We start from the raw sequence: 22,510 nt of genomic DNA, 5'->3' as shown, positions 1-22,510 counted from the left end.
AAATTGGATGACTAGTAATTTCCTACTACTAAATTCTGAAAAAACAGAGATTCTAATTATTGGACAAAAAACGTCCACACGTAATAACCTAGAATACTGTCTACTTAGAATACTACACTTGATGGCTGCTCTATTAAGTCTTCGTCGTCGGTTAGGAACCTGGGTGTGCTCTTTGATACCAATCTTTCATTTGAAAGTCACGTGTCTCGTATATGTAAAACCGCATATTTCCATCCTAAAAATATATCTAAATTACGCCATCTGCTCTCATTGACAAATGCGTAACAATTAGTTAATGCGTTCATGACCTCAAGGCTAGATTATTGTAATGCTCTACTAGGTGGTTGCCCTGCACGCTTAATAAACAAACAACAGCTAGTTCAAAACGCAGCAGCTCGAGTTCTTACCAGAACCAGGAATTATGACCATATTAGCCCCGTTCTGTCAACACTGCATTGGCTGCCTATTAAACATCGTATACATTTTAAAATATTGCTGATTACTTACAAAGCATTAAATGGTTTAGCTCCGCAGTACTTGAGCGAGCTCTTAACGCATTATAGTCCTTCACGTCTATTGCGATCTCAAAATTCCGGCCAGTTATTAATACCTAGAATATCAAAATCGACTGCTAGCGGTAGATCCTTTTCCTATTTAGCACCAAAACTTTGGAACAGTCTTCCTACCATTGTCCAGGAAGCAGACACACTCTGTCACTTCAAAGCTAGATTAAAGACACATCTCTTTGATCTAGCATTCACATAATACATTATAGACTTCTATAATTCAATGTTAGGCTGCATAGATTAGGTCAGCCGGAACTGGGAACACTTCCCTTCCTGATGTACTCATTACATCATAAGAAAAATGGCATCTACGCTAATTTTAGTGTCTTTGTTTATCCCGAGGTTTTCCCGCAGCCTGCCGGATCCAGGCCGTATCCAGATCTGACGAAGGACCTTTGCCTGGAACCGATGACAACGCAGTGCTGAAGTGCCAACTAGTCTCTCCCTATGGAGGATCCCTTTACCACTCTACAGATAAAGCGTTATGGGGAAATTCAGCTCACGTACCTACCTAGAAGTGATAAAATAAAATTTCTGTTTCAAAATTTAAGACAAGTAGTTTGTTTAGGCATGGTTTGCAGGGAATTACAAACCTGCACATATATATTAAAACGCATATAACTATAGAATTAATTATTGATGCGCACGTGAGCGCCATCAGCTTTTATCACAGGTTTGCGTTTAAAGTCTGTTTAGAGAAAAACTGTGTCGTCTTAGCGGCCCCTAATTTAATAACAAATTATCACTTCGCCGGAAGTGAATCAATCAAAACTAACTTCAGCTGGAAAATCTTTATTCAAGAACCGCTATAAAGCCAAAACAATCTGTTACCTTAAATTATACGTTTATCTCTGTAAAGCTGCTTTGAAACAATCTACATTGTTAAAAGCGCTATATAAATGAAGATGAATTTACTTGACTTGACTTGACTTGACTTTACTCGACTCGACACAGGCCTTTTCTACGGTTTGCTTTCGAGGGGCGGGCATATCAGTATGCGGTTCTCCCATTCAGGCTAGCCCTGTTTCCTCGCGTCTTCACGAAAGTCGTCGAGGCAGCCCTTGTGCCGTTAAGCTTCGCATCCTGAACAATCTCGACGACTGGCTGATCCTAGCTCACTCTCGAGACCAGGTTTGCGAACACAGGGACCTTGTGCTCTGGCACCTAGCCCGTCTGGGCCTTCGGATCGACTGGGAAACTCTCCCCTGTGCAGAGGATCTCTTTTCTCGGTATGAAAATCGACTCGGTTGCCATGTGCACGCAGCTTACGAGTGAGCCAGTTCGAGGGCAAGAGTGCGGTTCCACTGAAATTATTTCAGAGGCTCCTGGGGCATATGGCATCCGCAGCCGCAGCCACGCTGCTCGCTGCTATGAGACCGCTTCAGCTCTGGCTTCGCGATCGAGTCCCGAGGTGGGCAAACTAGGCACACTAGTTAAGCACGCTACAAGTTACTCCGACCTGCCGTAAGACCTTCACCCCAAGATGGGTTGGAGTGAAGGCTGTCTCCCTCCACCCTCAAAATGTATGTCCACTATCGCCGCACATCACGACGCAGTTGAAGGTAAGTCTGTGGGGAAGCATGACCTGCTCATCAGGTTCCTGAGGGGGACGAGGAGACTAAATCCTCCTCGCTCTCCCCTTGTACCCTCTTGGGACCTCGCAGTGGTCTTATCTGCCCTGCAGAGAGCTCCCTTTGAGCCTTTGCAATCACACTCCACTAGGAGTGTGGCTTCCTCTTGGGCTCTAGCACATGGCACCTTGCTAACAGACATCTGCAGAGCTGCAGGCTGGGCGACACCCAACACATTCGCGAGATTCTACAATCTCTGAGTGGCGCCAGTGTCCTCTCATGTACTCGCCCCCAGTGGCAGGGAATATTACCTGCTCTGTGTCATCGCTTGCTGCGCCATTCCACTCCACGGACTGGATTGCGCTATTTCACTCAGATGAGTTCTTCCTCCTGGACCCTGAGTTCATCCCACACTGATGATGCCGTCACCAGAGTTCTGGCCGGTTGCTCAGCCCTCGTGACTGGCTAGGTGTTCCATGTGCATGGTTCCCCCGTTGGGCGTCCCCCACGTGTGTATTTCAGCTGTAAGCCTCTCTGTGCATGTGTCTTTCCCTTGGCAAGCCACCTTGCCACTCCTGGGGTTGAAAGATTCCACTGAGGCTGGATACCCCAGTGTTCTCCATATGCAGCCCCCTCACGGCTCATATGTGTATTCTGTAAGTCCTTCCTTCGGGCAGGCATTGTGTTGCATATTTCCACCGAGATATGCTTCCCAGTGTACCTTGGTATTCCTGTGTTTAGTAGGACTCCTTCGTCCGTGCTAGTCTCACGACAGCCGAGGTGGCGTGATTAGACTGGGAACCCCATTCGTCATCACGACGTTACTCGTAGTGACTACGAAAGGGAACGTTCCGGTAACGTATGTTACATTACGTCTCCCCGCCACTTCCGCTGTACCGCTGGAACTCCTAACTTCAGTCTCGGCTCCTCAGTGAGAAAACATAACTGCATGTTGCCAGCGTACTTCCTTATTTACCCACGAGGTGGGAGGCGGAGTTACGCTATGCAAATTCCGCAGACCCATGGCATTCCTTGCCATAGGCTCGTTTTGTATTCTCAAAGTTGATAGGCTTTCTAAGCGAAATTCGTCGTCACGGTGTTACGTCACGGTGTAGGGTACACTGTGTTTTTATTTTCAATAAAATTCTATCGGTTGGCCCTTGCCAATCATGGCCTTCTAATAATCCCTATCCATTGAATTGGCTCTATCGCTCTCTCTGCACCTATAGCTGGTGTGTGGTGAGGTCATTGGCGCTGTTGTAATGTGGCTGCCGTTGCATCATCCAAGTGGATGCTGCACACTGGTGGTGGTTGAGGAGAGATCCCCTGATATGATTGTAAAGCGTTTTGGGAGAACAGTACATATGAAAGTGCTATATAAATGCCTCATTCATCCATTCATTCATTCAAGATTTTATTTTATGTATTACTAAATTATAACATTAGAAACATTTTATTACATTAATAATGTAATACCCATTACATTAAGCTTTGTTATTACATTATGAGTTGCATAAGTATGAAAAATGCACACATTGATTAGTGAATGAGACCCAGTATCCTAGACACCCAAAAGAAATGTAAAATATTTTGTTGCATTTCATTAATTTCACGTTCTTCAATTTCTCTCTTTTTGTGTCACCGTCAGACGGCAGGTGTGATGTCTGTCTACCTGTTTATGAAGCGGTACACTGCAGAGGAGATGTGCAGGCCACACCCGGGTTTCTACAGGCCACGCCTCAGCAACTGTTCTGACTATTCTGGCCAGTTCCTGCATCCAGATGCCAGAGCTCATGGATGCAGTCTCTCAGACATCTCCAGTGAAGCATCCGTCCAAATGAATTTAAACTACCCTGCCATTCTCAAGTGTCCTGACTATGATCAGATGTCCTCATCGCCTTGTTGAAATTGCAAATACACATTGGTGATATCCGAGACAAAGAAAGCTCTATAGCTAGTTCTTGAAGATGCTGTGCTGGAATGGCTTTGGCACCGGAGATCCTGTGTGTTTGGACATTATTTACTTGTCTTTGAGAGCTTTCAGTGCCAATGCAGGTTTTCTGAGTTTAAATACATCAGTTGATGGTATCATGTTATTTGTAGTGCACTACACTGATGTGTAGCAAACAGTATCTCTGCCTTTTTCTTAAAGGTCTGGATTTTATTTTAGAATTGTTTCATTCAAACAGTCAGTTGGTTCTTTGTTTAACCAAAACTGCAGCTTTAATTGAGAACGGATGTATGTTTAAAACGACGTTAAAAACGTTAAAGAACATACTAGAAAAGAAGACAATGTGACTCACCATTAATCTGGACCTGCCCTTAAAAACCAACACAGAGCTTAACTATTGATGTTTTATGTTATTATTATTATTATGACTATCTGTGGTCTTTGGATTAAGATTTTGTGTTTGATATGAATATTAATATTATTCCATACTCCAGTTTTATTCATTTTTTTTATTTTTTATTATTATTATTATTTTGTTTCCATTTATTTCTTTATTTTGATGGTCCGTAACCTTGCACCTACATGTCACTCTCAATAGAGTATTAGTTGAGTATTAGTAGACTGTTAGGGGTAGGGGTCAGGTGTAGTAGAATAAGGGATTAGGGTTAGCAAAAGCATAATAAGTTGACATGTACTAGCAAAGTTACTTATAGTGAGTAGAATGTCTGTTGGGGGACCATCAAAATATAGTGTTATCAGATATTAAGTACACAGTCAAATTTTCTAATAATCCTCTAATAAGAGTTATCTTACATGTAGGTGCAACTTTACTTATTGTCAACGGATTGTATAAAGCGGAAAATCAAAATAAAGTGTTACCTTTATTGTTATCTGCTTGTGCTTTACATTCTGGTCTAATCAGAAGATCAACACATCATGAGACAACAATTGTTTTGATTATTACAAGAAAAACAAAAATCTGTATTATTGATTTTTACTGCGGTATATTTATTAGATAAAAGAATAAACATGTACAGTTTTATGTGGTTTATAATAAATGTCTCCACTGTTTATATATTCAATTTTTTATGATTTGATATAATACAAATTATAATCTTGAAAAAATGGCCTATTGTACTTTTGCTAAATAAAATTAAAATAAATCCTCTTGCATATATGATCCAATGCTAGTTGAATTTGTCTGAAAACAAAAAGCCAGTAAGAAACAAAAGCTGAAAATATGAACATATATTGTTACTCATGCACAAGATGGCAAAGCAACTTACCCAAAGGAAAATGTTATTCCAATTTCTGTAAAGTATTGCCAGAGGAAATAATAAGAGTTAATTACTCTGGTAGTCCAAAATGTACAGCACATCAAATATTTTTGCCACTTTCTTCTTAAAGTCATCTTTTTTTTCAGAACATAATACTGTTACATTATGTGAAGCCTAACTTTTGTTCATATGGGCCATCAATATGTTAAATATGTTGGAGAGACTTTTATATTGATATTACACTATACTAACGTGTAGCTGCTGCGTAGCAAGTGTGTGTAATAGAAAATATATTACATGATTTTAAAAGGTACTCTATGGAGAATTTAACATTTATTTCTTAGTTAGAAATTAATTTCTAAGAAAAAAATCTGTCCAAAACAGCATTCTTTTCTTACCCAATCTCATCACAGTAAGCCTCAATAATGATATTGAGTGTTGGGTTTGATACTTAAAGAAACAATATGTAATTCGTTTCGCCGCTAGGGGTCGCTAACCTTACAATAACAAAGGCATAGCTTGATGACGTAAAATTTCCTGTGGAATTATGGATCTTGTCATCACGCTGAAGGATCTAATAATGTTTATGGATGAGTGAATACATTTGATGTTATTAACATGACTGTGGTATGAAGCAGGGCGCAATTGCTAATGAGAGACAGATAGCAGCGCCACACGCGAGTCCCGCGGATATAAAGGAATAAGGATATTTCACTCTACCGAACTACCCGCAAGTGCAGAATTAATACTCAGACAGGTCAATTTATTAGACGAATGAAACTTGTGAGGTAACGCAGCACTATTCCACTTGGTCACTAAACTGAGTGTGTTGAAAGTTATAATGTTATTCTATGTGTTAGTTTGTCTTTATGAGACTAGCAGTACGATAGATAAACATTAGAATAACATACAGATCATATTCTAACATTTCATCATGTTGAACTGTATAACATTGATTATTTTATGTACATTTGCTCACCTGTCTATAAAGTAACTTACATGTAAGAGCTCTGTCAAGTCAAAGTTTGTCAAGGACGTGGAGCTCTAGGCATCTCGAAAACGTCACACTGATATTGTTCCTCGTTGCCCCTGACAGTAGACAACATGCGCTTTTCGGCAATATATGGCTTATTATGGTAATTTCATGCTTTCATGCAATACATGGAGCGCTCGACCTTCACTAACGAGTGCGCGCTGTGACGTCATTAGACAATTGTCGCTTGTTTTTGTGGCTTAGGCTATACTTACTTTCATGTTTTAAATTAATGTTAATGAATAGACAAATTAATAAGTTTCAAGTTTGTATTTATTTATATGCACATTTAAGAACAGCAACCAGGGCTGACCAAAGTGCAGAACAATACACAAAATAAAGAACAAGGACAAACCACACAATCATGACAGAAACTCATAGTGAATTAAAAGCTAAAGAAAAAAAATAAGTTAAGAGAGGATTTAAAAACAGTTAGAGATTGAGCCGCTCTGATGTAAACCAGCCTAGGGCCAGCAATCGCAAAGGCTTTGTCCCCTCTATTTTTTAACCGTGATCTGGGGACAGCCAAAAGTCTCTGATTACCAGACCTTAGGTTTCGTGTGGGATTGTGTGGACAGAGTAGCTCAGACAAATAGCTTGGTGCCAGATTATTTACGGATTTAAAAACAAAAAGAAGAATTTTAAACTCAATTCTAAAATGGACAGGTAGCCAATGCAGTGATTACTACATAATAACATAATAATAAGCCCTCGAGACTGGATGGTCATCACCGAGGTCGCACTCCTGCTTCTGCCCTCGCTCCCACACCGCAGCAGCAGCCTCCACCTAAGTGGCGCCAAGGAGCCAGTCCCAGGTAGACCGCCCAGTCCGTCCCGGTCCCCCCCAAGAGGGGCAGCAGGCGACCTGGAGATGGATTGGACTGCTCTTTAGGAGATGGTGACCACACCTCTCCATCCCCTAGAAGAGGGCCGGGTGGAAAATCATGTGTTTCCTTTTGTTTGTGTTCCACCACTGGTGTCAAAACCAGCTGTATTGGGTTTTTTTTTCCAACAATGCTTATTGATCAACAAACAAGTTACTTGCTGTAAACAAGCCAGAGTTAGCTACAAGTACTAGTTTCCATCTGTTGTCCCAAGCCAGGTCTTAACAGGCACCCTAAAATACAAAAGTCAATAAAAATACACTATAAATGTAATAAATACAGTAGCAATGTAATAAACACAGCAGGAATTTAAAAACAATATGAGCATACCCTCAAACAGACAATATACTGCTCACCTCACCTAACCCTCAACTTAATTACAGTATAAAGTAAATACAGTATAAAAAATAAAAATAAATATTCTTTATTTAATAGTAAAAAAAAATAGTATTACTTGATCTTAGTGCTGCATTTGACACCATTGACCACAACATCCTTTTAAATAGACTCGAACATTATGTTGGCATTAGTGGAATTGCACTAGCATGGTTTAAATCATACTTATCTGACCGTTATCAGTTTGTAGCAGTAAATGAAGAGATGTCTTATCAATCACAAGTTCAGTATGGCGTACCACAAGGCTCAGTACTAGGACCGCTGCTGTTCACTCTGTACATGCTACCATTAGGAGATATCATTAGGAAACATGGAATTAGCTTTCACTGTTATGCCGACAATACTCAGCTGTATATTTCTTCAAAACCTAACGAAACCTACCAATTCACAAAATTAACGGAATGCATAGCTGATATAAAAAATTGGATGACTAGTAATTTCCTACTACTAAATTCAGAAAAAACAGAGATTCTAATTATTGGACAAAAAACTTCCACACGTAATAATCTAGAATACTGTCTACACTTGATGGCTGCTCTATTAAGTCTTCGTCGTCGGTTAGGAACCTGGGTGTGCTCTTTGATACCAATCTTTCATTTGAAAGTCATGTGTCTAGTATATGTAAAACCGCTTTCTTCCATCTTAAAAATATATCTAAATTACGTCATATGCTCTCAATGAATAATGCAGAACAATTAGTTAATGCGTTCATGACCTCAAGGCTAGATTATTGTAATGCTCTAGGTGGTTGCCCTGCACGCTTAATAAACAAACTACAGCTGGTCCAAAACGCAGCAGCTCGAGTTCTTACCAGAACCAGGAAGTATGACCATATTAGCCCCGTTCTGTCAACGCTGCATTGGCTGCCTATTAAACATCGTATAAATTTTAAAATATTGCTGATCACTTGCAAAGCACTAAATGGTTTATCTCCGCAGTACTTGAGCGAGCTCTTAACGCATTATAGTCCTTCACGTCTACTGCGATCTCAAAATTCCGGCCAGTTAAAATCGACTGCTGGCGGTAGATCCTTTTCCTATTTAGCACCAAAACTTTGGAACAGTCTTCCTAACATTGTCCGGGGAAGCAGACACACTCTGTCAGTTCAAATCTAGACTAAAAACACATCTCTTCGGCCTAGCATACACATAACACATTATAGATATGCAGCAGCCATATCACCCTGTAGCCCAAGACTGGTTTCCCACTGAAGCTAAGCGGGGCTGAGCCTGGTTAGTACCTGGATGGGAGACCTCCTGAGAAAAACCAGGTTGCTGCTGGTAGAGGTGTTAGTGAGACCAGCAGGGGGCGCTCACCCTGTGGTCTGTGTGGGTCCTAATGCCCCAGTGTAGTGACGGGGACACTATACTGCCAAAAGAGCGCCGTCCTTCGGATGAGACGTTAAACTGAGGTCCTGACTCTCTGTGGTCATTAAAAATCCCAGGATGTCCTTCGAAAAAGAGTAGGGGTGTAACCCCGGCGTCCTGGCCAAATTTGCCCCTTGGCCTCTGTCTATCATGGCCTCCTAATCATCCCCTTATATACTGATTGGCTTCATCACTGTCTCCTCTCCACCAGTAAGCTGGTGTGTGGTGGGCGTTCTATCGCAATATGGCTGCCGTCGCATCATCCAAGTGGATGCTGCACATTGGTGGTGGTTGAGGAGATTCCCCCCCTTCTATGTAAAGCGCTTTGAGGTCTCAGATAAAGCGCTATATAAATGTAACAAATTATTATTATTATTATTATTATTATTATAGACTTCTATAATTAGGCTGCATAGTTTAGAACAGCCGGTAACGGGAACACTTCCCGTAAATCCTGATGTACTTGGTACATCATAAGAAGGATGGCGTCTACGCTAATATTAGTCTCTCTGTCTATCCCGAGGTTTACCGCTGTCCACCGGAACCAGGCCGTATCCAGATCTGATGAAGGACCAGCGCCAGGACACGACGACGCCGCTGACCTGAAGTGTCAACCAGTCTCTCCTCCTCTCCACTCCGACTTCACCCAACCGGAACTGGACAAATACTCTGATTCATTCTGAACTTCTGACCTGTAATGCTCCTGAATCATAATCATACACTGTTCGCTCGTTGGCCAGAGGAGAACTGGCCCCCGACTGAGCCTGGGTTCTCCCAAGGTTTTTTTCTCCATTCTGTCACCTGATGGAGTTTTGGTTCCTTGCCGCTGTTGCCTTACCTTCTGGCTTGCTTAGTTGGGGACATTAAATATTCAACAATATTATAGATCTGCCTTAAAGAGGCTATATGCGTTTTTCTGAAAAATAAACTCGCGACTGACACCTGTGGCCAAAAAACAGAATTCAATTAAATTAAATTCAAGTTTATTTGTATAGCGCTTTTCACAATACATATTGTTTCAAAGCAGCTTTACATAAAATGCATTTCAAAAATATACATACACAAATACAGTTAGTTAATCATAAAATTTAGGGCATAACATATCGCCGGAACTGCTCTTCCTTTCTGCTCGCTCGTACGTGCACACTTCACAAGTCATCTGCTGCAAGGAGGTCAGGTCAACATTATGTTTACAGAGGTAAGAACAGTCAAATACATATATTGTTTGAGATAAGTGTTCTGAGTGATCTGAAACGTTTAACATGATGTCACATCCGCAGACAGCGCGGGAAAAATCCGACCCGACAGAAAATAGGAAAAATAGGATACAGGCTTATTGTGCACCCACTGTGAGCAGACAAGGTGTCAGTATGCTCATCAGGAGATGTTTGAGTCATAAATGGTAAAATAAAAAGGCTATTGTTTCGTTTATTTTGGGGAAAAAGTTCCATATAGCCCCTTTAAAGGTGGACGATGATGAAATTGTTTTTTGTATTATTTTCATGTTATCACTGTGAAGCTGCTTTGATACAATCTGTATTGTAAAAAGCGCTATATAAATAAAGGTGACTTGACTTGACTATTCACTCTCATCCGCCTCTTTTATCACCAGCGGGCAACAGCGTGAAGTTTGAGAATGCAATCAAGCCTCCTCCTGTAATAATCTGACACAGTCTGTCTGTGGTGAGCTCTGTGGGCAGGGCTCAGCTGAGATTGTGTCCGTGTGCAGAAGTTGTTGTGGCTGAGTGGTGTTATCATTGTCCTTGTGTGATTTGTCAACCGCATGTCCATTCAGGTGCTGAAGTGAAGTCCTGTGTTCATTTATACTCTGTCCAGGTGTGTGTGTGACATTCAGGTTGAGTGGATTGGCACACAGTGCTGAAGAGTGATGTAGGGAGAAGTAACTGTTGTCCTTTAGCACTCTTGCACCAAGTTTGACGGGTGGAGGCCATCCTGTTTGAACAGTTGTCTCTGACTCCAAAAAAGTTTGAAGTTGTCAATAAAGTTTACTCGTTTTATATTTGCAGGTTTTTTTGCAGCCAGACATGGGCAGTATTTCAATTAAATGTATATTTTAAATACGTATTTAATTACTTTAGTGTATTTTGTAATTTGTATTTTGCTGGTGTGGAAAAAATAAAATGTATTTTGTAACAAAATATTTTGATGGAGTGTATTTAGAGTATTTCAAATACTTAAATACTTAAGAAAAATCACCATATGCTTATCACCATAGTAAATGATGTTGCCATATTTTCTGTCTGATGTTGGCAATGGCAATGTCCAGGTTAGATGCACGAAAATCACGTGACACCCTGTAGACCGGGCTCCCTCCAAGCCTAAGTGCCAACTAGTCTCTCCCTGCCTTTACCACTCTACAGATAAAGGGTTGTGGGGAAATTCGGCTCGCGTACCTACCCCGAAGTGATAAAATAAAATTTAAGACAAGTAGTTTGTTAAGGCTTGGTTTGCAGGGAATTACAAACCTGCGCATATATTCAAACGCATAGAACTATAGAATTAATTATTGATGCGCACGTGAGCGCCATCAGCGTTTATCACAGGTTCGCGTTTAAAGTCTGTTTAGAGAAAAACGGTGTCGTCTCAGCGGCCCCTAATTTAATAACAAATGATCACTTCGACCGAGGTGAGTCGGTCGGGGCTGGCTTTGGCTGGAAAATATCTTTATTCAGGAACCGCTATAAAACCAAAACAATCTGTTACCTCAAATTATACGTTTATCTCTGTAAAGCTGCTTTGAAACAATCTACATTGTTAAAAGCACTATATAAATGAAGATGACTTGACTTGACTTTAGTTTTCTCTTTTGTAGCATAGTTGTGTTATTGCTACTATTTCTGTTATTGACCTTTCAATAAAGTTCCTCATTAAAGCTGTTAGTGCACATAACATACAGATTTATGGCTGTTTCCCCTCCCTTAGCCAGTGGTGAGGAAATGTCTCTCTACGCTTATTCAAGCCTTAAGGCACGAGTATAGTAACGGTGATAATATGGCTACGTAGCCTACATCAAACACGTTTTGCTGTTAAGGAAAGCCTACCACACCATTGTTGTGAACTTACATGCCATTTACGTCAGAGGGAGCTATTTCAGGCCCTGTAGAGATTTATTAAAAAAATGCCCATGCTTTTTTATTTTGGTACTTTGTCATTTTGAATTTACACATTTCTCATATTTGTGTTATTGCTACTATTTTTGTTATTGACCTTTCAGTAATAAAAAAAAAATACTATTTTCAAAATACTAATTACTCACATCAGTATTTTGTATTTTATTTTGTTACATTTCATGAGCCAGTATTTGTAGTTTGTAACAAAATAGTTTTTGATGTATATTTGTGAGCCATGTATTAAGCCCAAGCAACCGTAAAAATCGATTTGTTCCTCACGCTGGAAGTGGTCCATTGATGAACGTCTGAACTTTCGGTATTCTAATTGTTTTTAAAAGTTAACTGAAATCCCTCTTGAGGAGTTCTGACTGCTCTTTCTGAGTATCATTCTTCCCCACATGAATGATAAGTTGATTTGCAGTCTTGTGTTTCATCAGAATATTCTGAAGTTCCCTGTTTACATCAGAAGTTGTTGCTTGTGGAAGGCAGCACGTAGTTGTATCCCTGCTGCTAATGATTCTGATTCACGAGTTCACACTTACATACAATTAGAGGCAGTAAGATTTAATGTGTATTTGGCATGCTGTCCAGGGAAGTTCGGCACGAACCCAGACTTATGTATGTAAATGGTTAGGGCTAGAAGTGTGGAGAAGGGGTGGTGGAGAGATGCTGCTAAACTGAGTCAGTTGCTGAGTGCTCTCCACTCATGTTAATTATCTGAACGTGCTCATCCTGAACTTTGTTAATAAAACATTTGTTAATGTAAGCAACTCATTTAGACACAAGAACTGGGTGCCGGTGCTGTGAGATGCACATGCTCGGCCAGATTCGGCTCGAAGTCGTGCGTCTTTGGATGTGGAGCCGCACGCGCTAAAAAGCCATGCACTGCACACCGCCACGCGAAATGTGGCCTTGCGCACCCAACACGCAATGACCGCCCACATCACAATGAGAACATTTTTGCCGCGCGCACCTTCGCGCTCTTGCGTCCGCACATAAATAAGATATGCTGTATTTTCAGTTTTATAGCTGATTGTCTTATTTTGTTTACATACTTTACTCACTTCAGGGCAGGCTGTTGCAGCTAGCTCAGGGGAGAGACTATAGGTGGTACAGCCTGAGACATGCACAATAAAAAAATTGCCTTCTGCATTTTTGTTTTGCTTTTCCCTCCATTGTACCGAATTCGTACTGAACCGTGATGTCTGAACCGAGGTATGAACCGAACCGTGACTTCTGTATACCGTTCCAGCCCTACTGCATACTCATTCAGATAAAACAATATATTGATTTAAAATTTGTAAGACATGTTTTGTGAAAAAAAGCTGCGAGGTATGCGTGAACCAACCATGAATAATGATGTGTTTCACACCTGAGAAAGACAAAGACCCTCCCATAATGGCCCTATTAGGTGCTATAAGGCTCATTATGAGGAGCCTTGCACAAAGAATGAGGAGAGACTCAAAAAAGAATGGCTTTTTAATTGTTAAGATTTATATACAACACAACATAATCCAACACAACAAAGGACAAAAAAGCACATTATTGAACACACAATCTAAAGACAGAGACTTTTTACTTTGAGCAATGATGGGGCTATACTTGACTTTTCTTAGGAGCATATAAAACAAAACAGCTCCTTGGACTAAATTAATTGTAATATTGTAGTAGTTATAAACAAAGGTTTATTTTAGTTCAGATTAACATTTGAGGGCAGCAATTGTATTCATGTCAAAATAAAACCAACGTAATGTTACTTGAAAGCATTATAGCCTACTATTCCTGCCAAACTTCCATGGTTACAGTTAGTAGAGTTACTACAGTAAATCCATGGTGAATGTTGCTGATCTGTGGACACTGAATAGTTCATTCATGGCACAATGTTTTTTCCTGGTTTCCACGTCAGCACTGTTTGATCCGTTAATAACGGAGAAATGTGAATGTTTCTCACTAGATCTCGCAGCGATGTTATTACTTCAGTGGCGAATTCAAATGCTTTCTTTACTGGATCTCGCTGTGTAGTAACAGTGCTGCTTCATCCAGATCGGATCGCGCTGCATTGGTCTAAACTGATAAACGGTCCGTCAACCACACAATAACGAGTAGCTCAGTTTCGTTCCGTTTACATTACATTTGCCATTTGATGTTGGGCAATGTTGTGGTCGCGCCAGCGTCTCTTACATTATGAGCGCGCTTGCCACGCGCAACGCGCCTACATTTGAAATAACAAAATTTTGGTCAGCAATAAAAATGGTCTAACGAACCGGTCGGTTTGAAAATGCGTACCGAAAACCGAACCCGAGAGCCTCGTACAGAACGGTTCAATACGAATACGTGTATCGTTACCCCTAATATATATATATATATATATATATATATATATATATATAATGAACACCAGGTATGATGTGCCTTGTAGGCATATACGTGTAGGGCTGCATAAAATAATAATAACAATAGCCTATAGCAGGCGGCCTATAAATCGTTAAAAAATAACACTTCAGAAACACTACACTAGAGAAAAATACATGGATTATAATATGTTACTTCAAATGTTTCCATTCGTTATGACGTTATGAAATGAGATTGGAGTAAAAACATGAAGCCTAATGTGGTGTGTTTTGCACATGTATATAAATGTAGCATTAGGCTTCATGTTTACTTCAATCTCATTTCATACTTAGTCTGGCACCAGTTTGACTAGTTGCTATAATGTAAAGTTTATATAAAAATAACATGCTTACTATTATGAGTGAATGTCTTACCTTAAAAATTGTTCTCATCTTCAAATCGCGTTGTTCTAATTCTTCTGAGATAAATCCAAGGTAAACAGCACAGCACAAACACAGTCTTCCAAATTCGATGAAAAGGTTACTGGAGTCTCTTATTCTTTGTTTTGAGGTCAGGTAATGAGGGCGTTGACAACTCTGCGTTGCTTCACATGGAGATTTGCATGTGAACAGCTCGTGCGCGCGTGGCTGTGGTCACATTAGAGTTAATTAGGACGTGTTTGAGAAACTGTACATGTCTTTGCTTTTATACGGATTACTTAAACAGAGAATATTTGTTTTTGATATAATTTACATAATTTAAAAATAGAGACTACAAGCGTTGTAAAGACATACATTTCAAGTGTGTGTGACAAACATTCGCTGAGTTACAGATCATTTTCTGTCGCGTTTCAGAATGAACTTCACATTGAGAGAGACGGCAGAACACGCATCATGTTTATTTTCTTTATTTTACGAAAGACAACATTTTGTTTTTATTATGAGTGTACACAAATAAAAGAAGACATTTAACAGTTTTGAATGATGTGTAACATGTATATGTAAGATCAAAATCAACAGCGTATTTTGAGTCTGTTTTGCACTGATAAGAAAAAAAGCGAGCAGATCACGCCGGTGTGATTGCCGACCCCAGAGGGTTAATAGTCTCATCCAAAGTCTTCTCAGTGTAAGACGGATCTGAAGACCATAAATATCTTGAAGAAGACTTCGGCAAAGAGGTCCTCACGCCAATTGAATGTGTTCCTCCTCCCGACAGAGAGTCTGGGTTTTACAGCCAGTATTTTATCGTTCTGAGGAAAAAATTGGTGTTGCATTTAACTCTAGATCTGTATGCAGAGGCAAATCGTGACACAATCAGATTTGTGGACTGGTTTGTCACAATAGATCTTTAGGACATACTTCCATAATCCATCCATCCTCAACTTAGGAAGTTCCTCAGGCTTGCATTTCGGGGGCAAAAAGTACCAGTATCGGGTTCTTCCTTTCAACCTAGTCTTGTCACCCCATACTTTATTACATCAACGTTTGGTCAACGATGGAGATACCATCCTCGCCTACATAAAAAGTATGAGGGGTTAAGGCTGAATGCAAAGAAAAGTGTGCTTTCTCCATTACAGAGGACCACTTTTTTTAGGAGTGGTGTGGGATTTGATGACAATGCAGGCACGTCTGTCTCCTGCTCATATCTGTTCGATCTTCACAGCCGTGAGCAAGATCAAGCTAGGCCAGTCACTCACTTACGAACATTTTTAAACTGTCAGGTCTCATAGCAGCTGCATCCAACAGGATAGCTTTTTGGCCTGCTGTACATGAGACCTTTGCAAGTGGTCAACTCGTTCCTCATGGTCAACATTACACGCAGGTGCTTCATACTTTGGTTATGTGGAAGAAGCCTTGGTTCTTTTCCCAGGGTCCTGTACAGGGAGCTCCTTGTCTTCGCGTAACATTTAAGACGGGTACTTATTTCATGGGCTGGGGAGTGATCATGGATAGTCACCCAGCTCAGGGTCTGTGGAGGGGTCATCATCTCTTTGGCACTTAGTTGCCTGGTGATTACACCTTTGGATGCTGTCTTTGGGGAGAAACCCCTTGGTACCTTGTTTCCTCCGTGGGGTGTCGGGGGTCCGAGTCCATCTTTGTCGAGTCCGAGTCGAGTCCAAGTCCTAAACAATCGAGTCAGAGTCCGAGTCCAAGTCCGAGTCCAAAGAGGGCCGAGTCGGACTTGAGTCCGAGTCCTTAACATCCGAGTCCGAGTCGAGTCCGGACGAGTCCACAAAGATTTTAATTATTTGAAATTGACCTTTCACAAAGACCCGCCCCTCTTAGTTACTGTTGCTATGTCCGACAAGCCATTCCGCTCTCACTCCACATGTTCTCACACAGTGAAACATATATTGCAGAGCAAAGAGGACAAGTAACAATGCGCCAACAGACAAGACAGAGCAGGCTACTTTTGGTATGAAATAAAGTCTCAGCTTTCAAATTTTTTAATTTTTATGAAATTCAAACAACTGTTTTGTGGTGCTTTAATGTGTAAGCCTCAGTTCAAGCAGCACATGATCTGATAACCTCTTCTAGTTATAGCACGAATTAAACATGAATGAACATCAGAACTGCAAAAATGATTTAATGCACACCATTTTTTGAAGTTCAAGTCTAGTCCACTGACTTTAATCTACTAACTTTGGTTTATCTGCATTATGATTGGTCAGATCGCCTGTCAATCAAATTCCGGCGAAAGGTCTCAAAACGGAGCTCTTACATTTATATTTTAAACCTTACAAAATGATTGCAATGTATAGTTACAGTCATACGTTTACCTATTGTATCATTTCAGAATCTGCAAGGTAATGCTCAAGAATGCAACATGATGCATTAAGAGCCAGGGGTAAACTTTTGAGCAAGATGATGGTGATGTTTAAATTTTTCTTATTTTGTTTTACATGCTAATATCTTATTTAGCCTGCCTCTGAAGGGCAGGACCAAATTAATTAATTATGTTTTAAACAATGACAGAACAATTTACACCAATGATCCAGTTGATCCTTAACGGATGCTTCCTTCTTGAGCATCACTGAATGTTTGCAAGGTTTGTAATAGTTGTGTATGAATCCCTCAGTTCGGTCACCAGTGTGAAAAAATGGATCTCACAATCATAGTCACTGCTAGTAATGAGTCAAAAATGCAGAAGCTGGAGGATTTTTCCTCATGAACAACCATTACAAACAAGCAAACAAAAAAGCAAAAGAAAAGTTGTGGATCATTCAGGTAATGACACACAATATTAAAATCAGGCCTATGTAATTTTTCTTGTATTTTGTGTTTGTATTTTGTAGGCTATTAAACATCTGTTATGTGAAAAAGCTTTTTCAGGGCAATATTTTTATGATCCTTTTTATTAAAAAGATGTGTATGATGTGGCAGGCTGTTCCTCTCAGCACACATTCAGCTTCACCTCTGTGTCCCAGGTGCTTCTGTCTTATCTGTGCTCGCTTGATTTCACACAAGACAGGCACTAGTCAGTACGGTGGTGTGGGTATAAACGTTCCCACAGCGTCATTCTCGATGCAGCATGAGTTCCCTTGAAAGGGAACGCCTCGGTTACGACTGTAACTTTGGTTCCCTGAAAAGGGAACGAGATGCTGCGTGGCCCTGCCATACTTCCAGCGTGCCTGTGATCAACTTGTTTCGGCCTATCAGAAGGCATGGGTGTGCTTTATAGCTTCCTGGTCATTACGTAACCCACCTATAACGTTCCATCACGCCATTGGACTGATTTCTCATGTGCTTCAGGATGCAATCACGCTGAGGCGTTCCCACAGTGTCATTCTCGACACAGCGCAAGTTCTCTTGAAAGGTTAGTCGTAAACGAGACGTTCTCTGTACTAGTCATTTTACAGTGATGTAATTATATACCATAATGGAATGTATCACATATTTTCTAATAAATATTTTGTATGAACAAATATACACTGATCACACTACTAGACTGCAGTACATTGTATGGGTAATCTAAATTAATGTTTTCATGGTATTTCATGATAAATTAGTTATTTCAACCAATAATTCTGCAAATGCAAAGTTTTCCTTATCTGACATAGTCATTTTAGGTCGTTGATTCTTTGCTAATGATAGCAATGATAACATTTAAACTTTTCTTCTCGGCATTCGGGCACATTTAATTGTTTAACAATATTGGGCCAATTATATGGCAGTACATTTTTGGGTGTGGCCCATAATTAATTGGTCTATATTTTGCAAACGCAATGTCTAAACTATATACGGCAATATATGGCATTGAGGAAACATGCCAAATGTAATCAATGTCTTATCCTAGGGAGCAATATAACTAAAGAAAACTTTTGAACTGTTACCACTAATTTAGGTAGCCTATTAGAACAGCAAGAGCAACTTTTTTTCTCAAAGTTTGTAATTTTCTACCTTTCAAACTGCTTGGACCACAATAATTGTCACCTGCAGCTCAGTATTTATTATTCCTTTTCTGTTTGCCTTCAGTACGGAATACAAGTGTCTTATAACTTCAGATAAATTGGCTCATGTTTTAGAGATTCTTCATACCTTAATTTATTTATCGTGGATTCCCATCCCCCCCCCCCCCCACACACACACACACACACAATTACCATATGTACCAATTACCACTATCTGTACCACTATCTGAGAATGTCTAATAATCCGTAGACGGGCTCTGACCTTATGGACTTCAGTGGTAAATGCAGCTTTATGCCACTAGGTGGGAGTAGAGTAATATTTGGACCGTGTATGAAGAGTGGGACAAGAGAGAGAAAAAGAATAAAGGAATCGAGATACTGTATGTGTACACTTTTATATCCTTATTTTGTGTTTTATCTTTTGCTAAAAGGAAATACTTAACATAATGGTGACAAAGATGTGCTTACACCCCACACTTCTTTACAAATTCTAAGTGAGCCCATGATATTTTTTTAAAGCATGGTTTAACATGTTTGAAAATGATCTATTGGTGCTTGCAGACAGCAATATTCTAGAGGGTTTCCAGGGTACAGCACAAGCTATAGTATGAATGAGGCAACTATACTCTCACATAGAGTATTACATGTGAATAAAACCTCAGGAAAGTGGAGACTGTTCTGCATTGAATTTGCAAGTATGCAAATTCTCTTGCACTCAAAACTAGTGTTAGTTTACTTTCTCTATCCTCCCAGAAAGCATGTACAATGCACTTTACTGATGTTGAAACAAGAGACTAAAATGCAGCCTACAATAAAGACTCAATACCTTACTGAGGCGGCTGCCTGTTACTGAATGTTTCACGTGAAAATCACTCTGGCCATGCTTATTTATTTTTAAAGATGTCTACAGGTTTTTCCACTCTCTGCATGGTTCTTGTGGCTGAACTGAAATTACAGATTATTATTTAACAGTAATGTACTTTTTTCCACTTCTAAATCTGTATCAGTCCAACACACCACAGTGACTAATGCTGCTACCTCAACAAAGTGTGTCTTGATGTTCAGTATGTTCAACAGAAATTGCGACAACTGCCATTTGCCATCTGTGATGCTATTTCAGAGGAACTGCATTCTGTCGATCTTAGCGAAGCGAATACAGCTGTTATAACGCATACCATTAGGGACCCTTGCAAGGGAACAACTGATACTCATGAGGGCATTTTCTCTGCATCAGCTACGGATAGACTCCAGAAATGCAAAAGAGTAGTACAGGAGATTTAATTATGATTGAATACGTGTAAATGGCAGTTTAGGAAGTTTAGGAAGATGTTTTCCATCGCCATGTGATATCTGCTGATGGTCTTCGCCTAAACCCAGAGCATGTTGCAGCAGTCGTATATAATCTCTGCTAATTTTTTTGGATTGACAACATGACACGCAAAATGTATTCTCAAATATACAAATGTAGTCCAACCTCTTCATGCCTCAATCCAGAAAGACCAAGAATTGCTGGTCCAATGTTCCGCAAGCTATCACCAGAGGGAAACACCTCAAAGCTCCAAGCCCAGTGATAGTGCATATCTGATCATGCTTTACCACCTATTGTAACTACAGATGCTTGGGATTATGGTATTGGCACAATACTAGTTTGCATGGAGAGACAGAAGACAGAGAAAACCATTGCTTTTGCATCATGCTTACTTTCTGAAGCAGAGAGAAAGTATGCAGTCATTGAAAAATATGCATATAGCAACAAGGTCCAAGATTACCTTTTCTTTGTGTCTATAATGCATTCTTACTCATCAATGCATGAGGCCAGAAGTACAGCTTTATTCAAACAGAATACAATTTTTTTTTAATAAAATTGCTTTAAATTCCTAAAGCTTATAATCATATGATAACCAAGGTTCCAGTTTCACTTGTGAAATCTTACATGTCTTAAAATGCCTGTGTCACTTGTGGACATTGGTGCACTTTTCTATTGAGCTGTCAGCCATTTTACTATGTTTCTCATTAGAAAAAGCCTTGGGGGAGCTGGAACCACCTTCCAGAAGAGATCAGATGTGCCCCTACAGTCAATCCAGACTCAAAACACATCTGTTTAGATGTGCATTTACTGAATGAGTACTGTGCCACTGTATGTCCGACTGATTACACTGTATTTTATTTTGCATCCTCTTTTTTATTCTAAACTGAGCTCAAATGGCACTGAGAATTGGGTAAGAGAGATGAACCATGCTGATGGCCTGAGTCTGTGTTGGAGTAGTGAGTTTGACGTGATTAAACTCGAGGTTCTGTGGGGTGCGGACTGGATCGATTCCATTCCTAGAGCTTCCGAACAAATGGGTTTTTGAGGTGCGGACTGATGAGGCAGTGAACCCGAGGATACCCAATGAGTCAGTCCCAGAGCTCCTCCTGTCCAATTTTAGGTCTATTGAAGACGTCCAATAGATTGTTTAGGTGCGAAAGAACACCACAGACACAATTTAATCACCATTGGAAAATCTCAGAGTAAAACTGGGAGTTGTGAAAAATAAACCGGTGTTTTGCCAGATGAGAAGTTTATCTATCATCTTTTTACTCTTTTAATTAATTTTATAACTGTATCATATACTTCTTTTAATTTATTTTCATTTTTTATTTTTTTTTTATAACTGTATCATATACCTCTTTTAATCTCTTTTAATTGAACTCTTTTAATTTTCCTTTTTATTTTTTGATTATTTAAATTCCTTATGTAAAGCACTTTGAATTGCCATAATGTATGAAATGTGCTATATTAAAAAAACGTGCCTTGCCTTGTCTTATAGTGTCAAGACAGGCACACAAATTGGACTCCTTATAAAGTTGTAGATTTCATTTAATTTGTATTATTAATATTTATTTTTGAGTCTCTTTAGATGAATTTGTGGATCACAATCTATTTATTTTCAAACATGCAAGGAATCTAACTCAATGATGTACAGCCGCATCCTTATCACTCATTAATAATCCATGCATAGTGTTTAAACATGAGAGAGATCCGGATGTTGAGCAGCTAATTTGAAATATAAATGGCCACGCATGAACCAGCTAATCAAAGTCTTATATAGGCATAGTAGAAACTTCCAGGCAGGTGTGTTGAGGCAAGTTGGAGCTAAACTCTGCATGACAGTGGCCCTCCAGGACAGAGTTTGGACACCCCTGTGTTAAAGGAACAGTCTGCTTCTGTAACTACTTCAGTCCAGCTGGCATCCTGCAAGCTTGAAAGGAACCCAGAAATGATTTCTCTAGAGTATTCATGTCTCTATCCAATTAATTCCCTGAGGTGTTACATAAAAATATAACAGCAGTACCCTTGAAAAGATATGTCTGCAGCTGAGACAACTGATGTGGTGGATTGTGCATCTCTCATGATAATGAATGATCTCGCGTTCATAAGAGGCCCATTTCAAATAAACAGTCGGAGGTCCCTCATACATCAAATTTATACAGTGGTATATAAATATTAAAAAATAATGAGAAAACCTGAAAATCAAAACCTCTGGTGCATGGTGTTAATGAAATCAATGCTGTGACTCTAAATCTTTTTTAGGCCATTTTTTAATGAATC

At 39.8% G+C, this 22,510-nt stretch overlaps 1 protein-coding gene across 1 annotated transcript in view; it reads left to right on the top strand.

The window, feature by feature from the left end:
* cacng5a (calcium channel, voltage-dependent, gamma subunit 5a) overlaps window positions 1-6,368 on the top strand; it is a 70,791-nt gene extending 64,423 nt beyond the window's left edge. Inside the window, exon 6 of the mRNA XM_079628938.1 lies at window positions 3,786-6,368. Coding sequence (XP_079485064.1) covers window positions 3,786-4,043 — 258 coding nt within the window. The 3' untranslated portion in view covers window positions 4,044-6,368. The remainder of the gene's footprint in view (window positions 1-3,785) is intronic.
* Window positions 6,369-22,510: the final 16,142 nt, after the last annotated feature.

Source organism: Phoxinus phoxinus, assembly GCF_949152265.1.
Source record: "Phoxinus phoxinus genome assembly, chromosome: 11".
Classification (NCBI taxonomy): Eukaryota; Metazoa; Chordata; class Actinopteri; order Cypriniformes; family Leuciscidae; genus Phoxinus; species Phoxinus phoxinus.
Note: the sequence above shows the minus strand (reverse complement) of the source record. Positions and strands in the feature narration are given on the sequence as shown.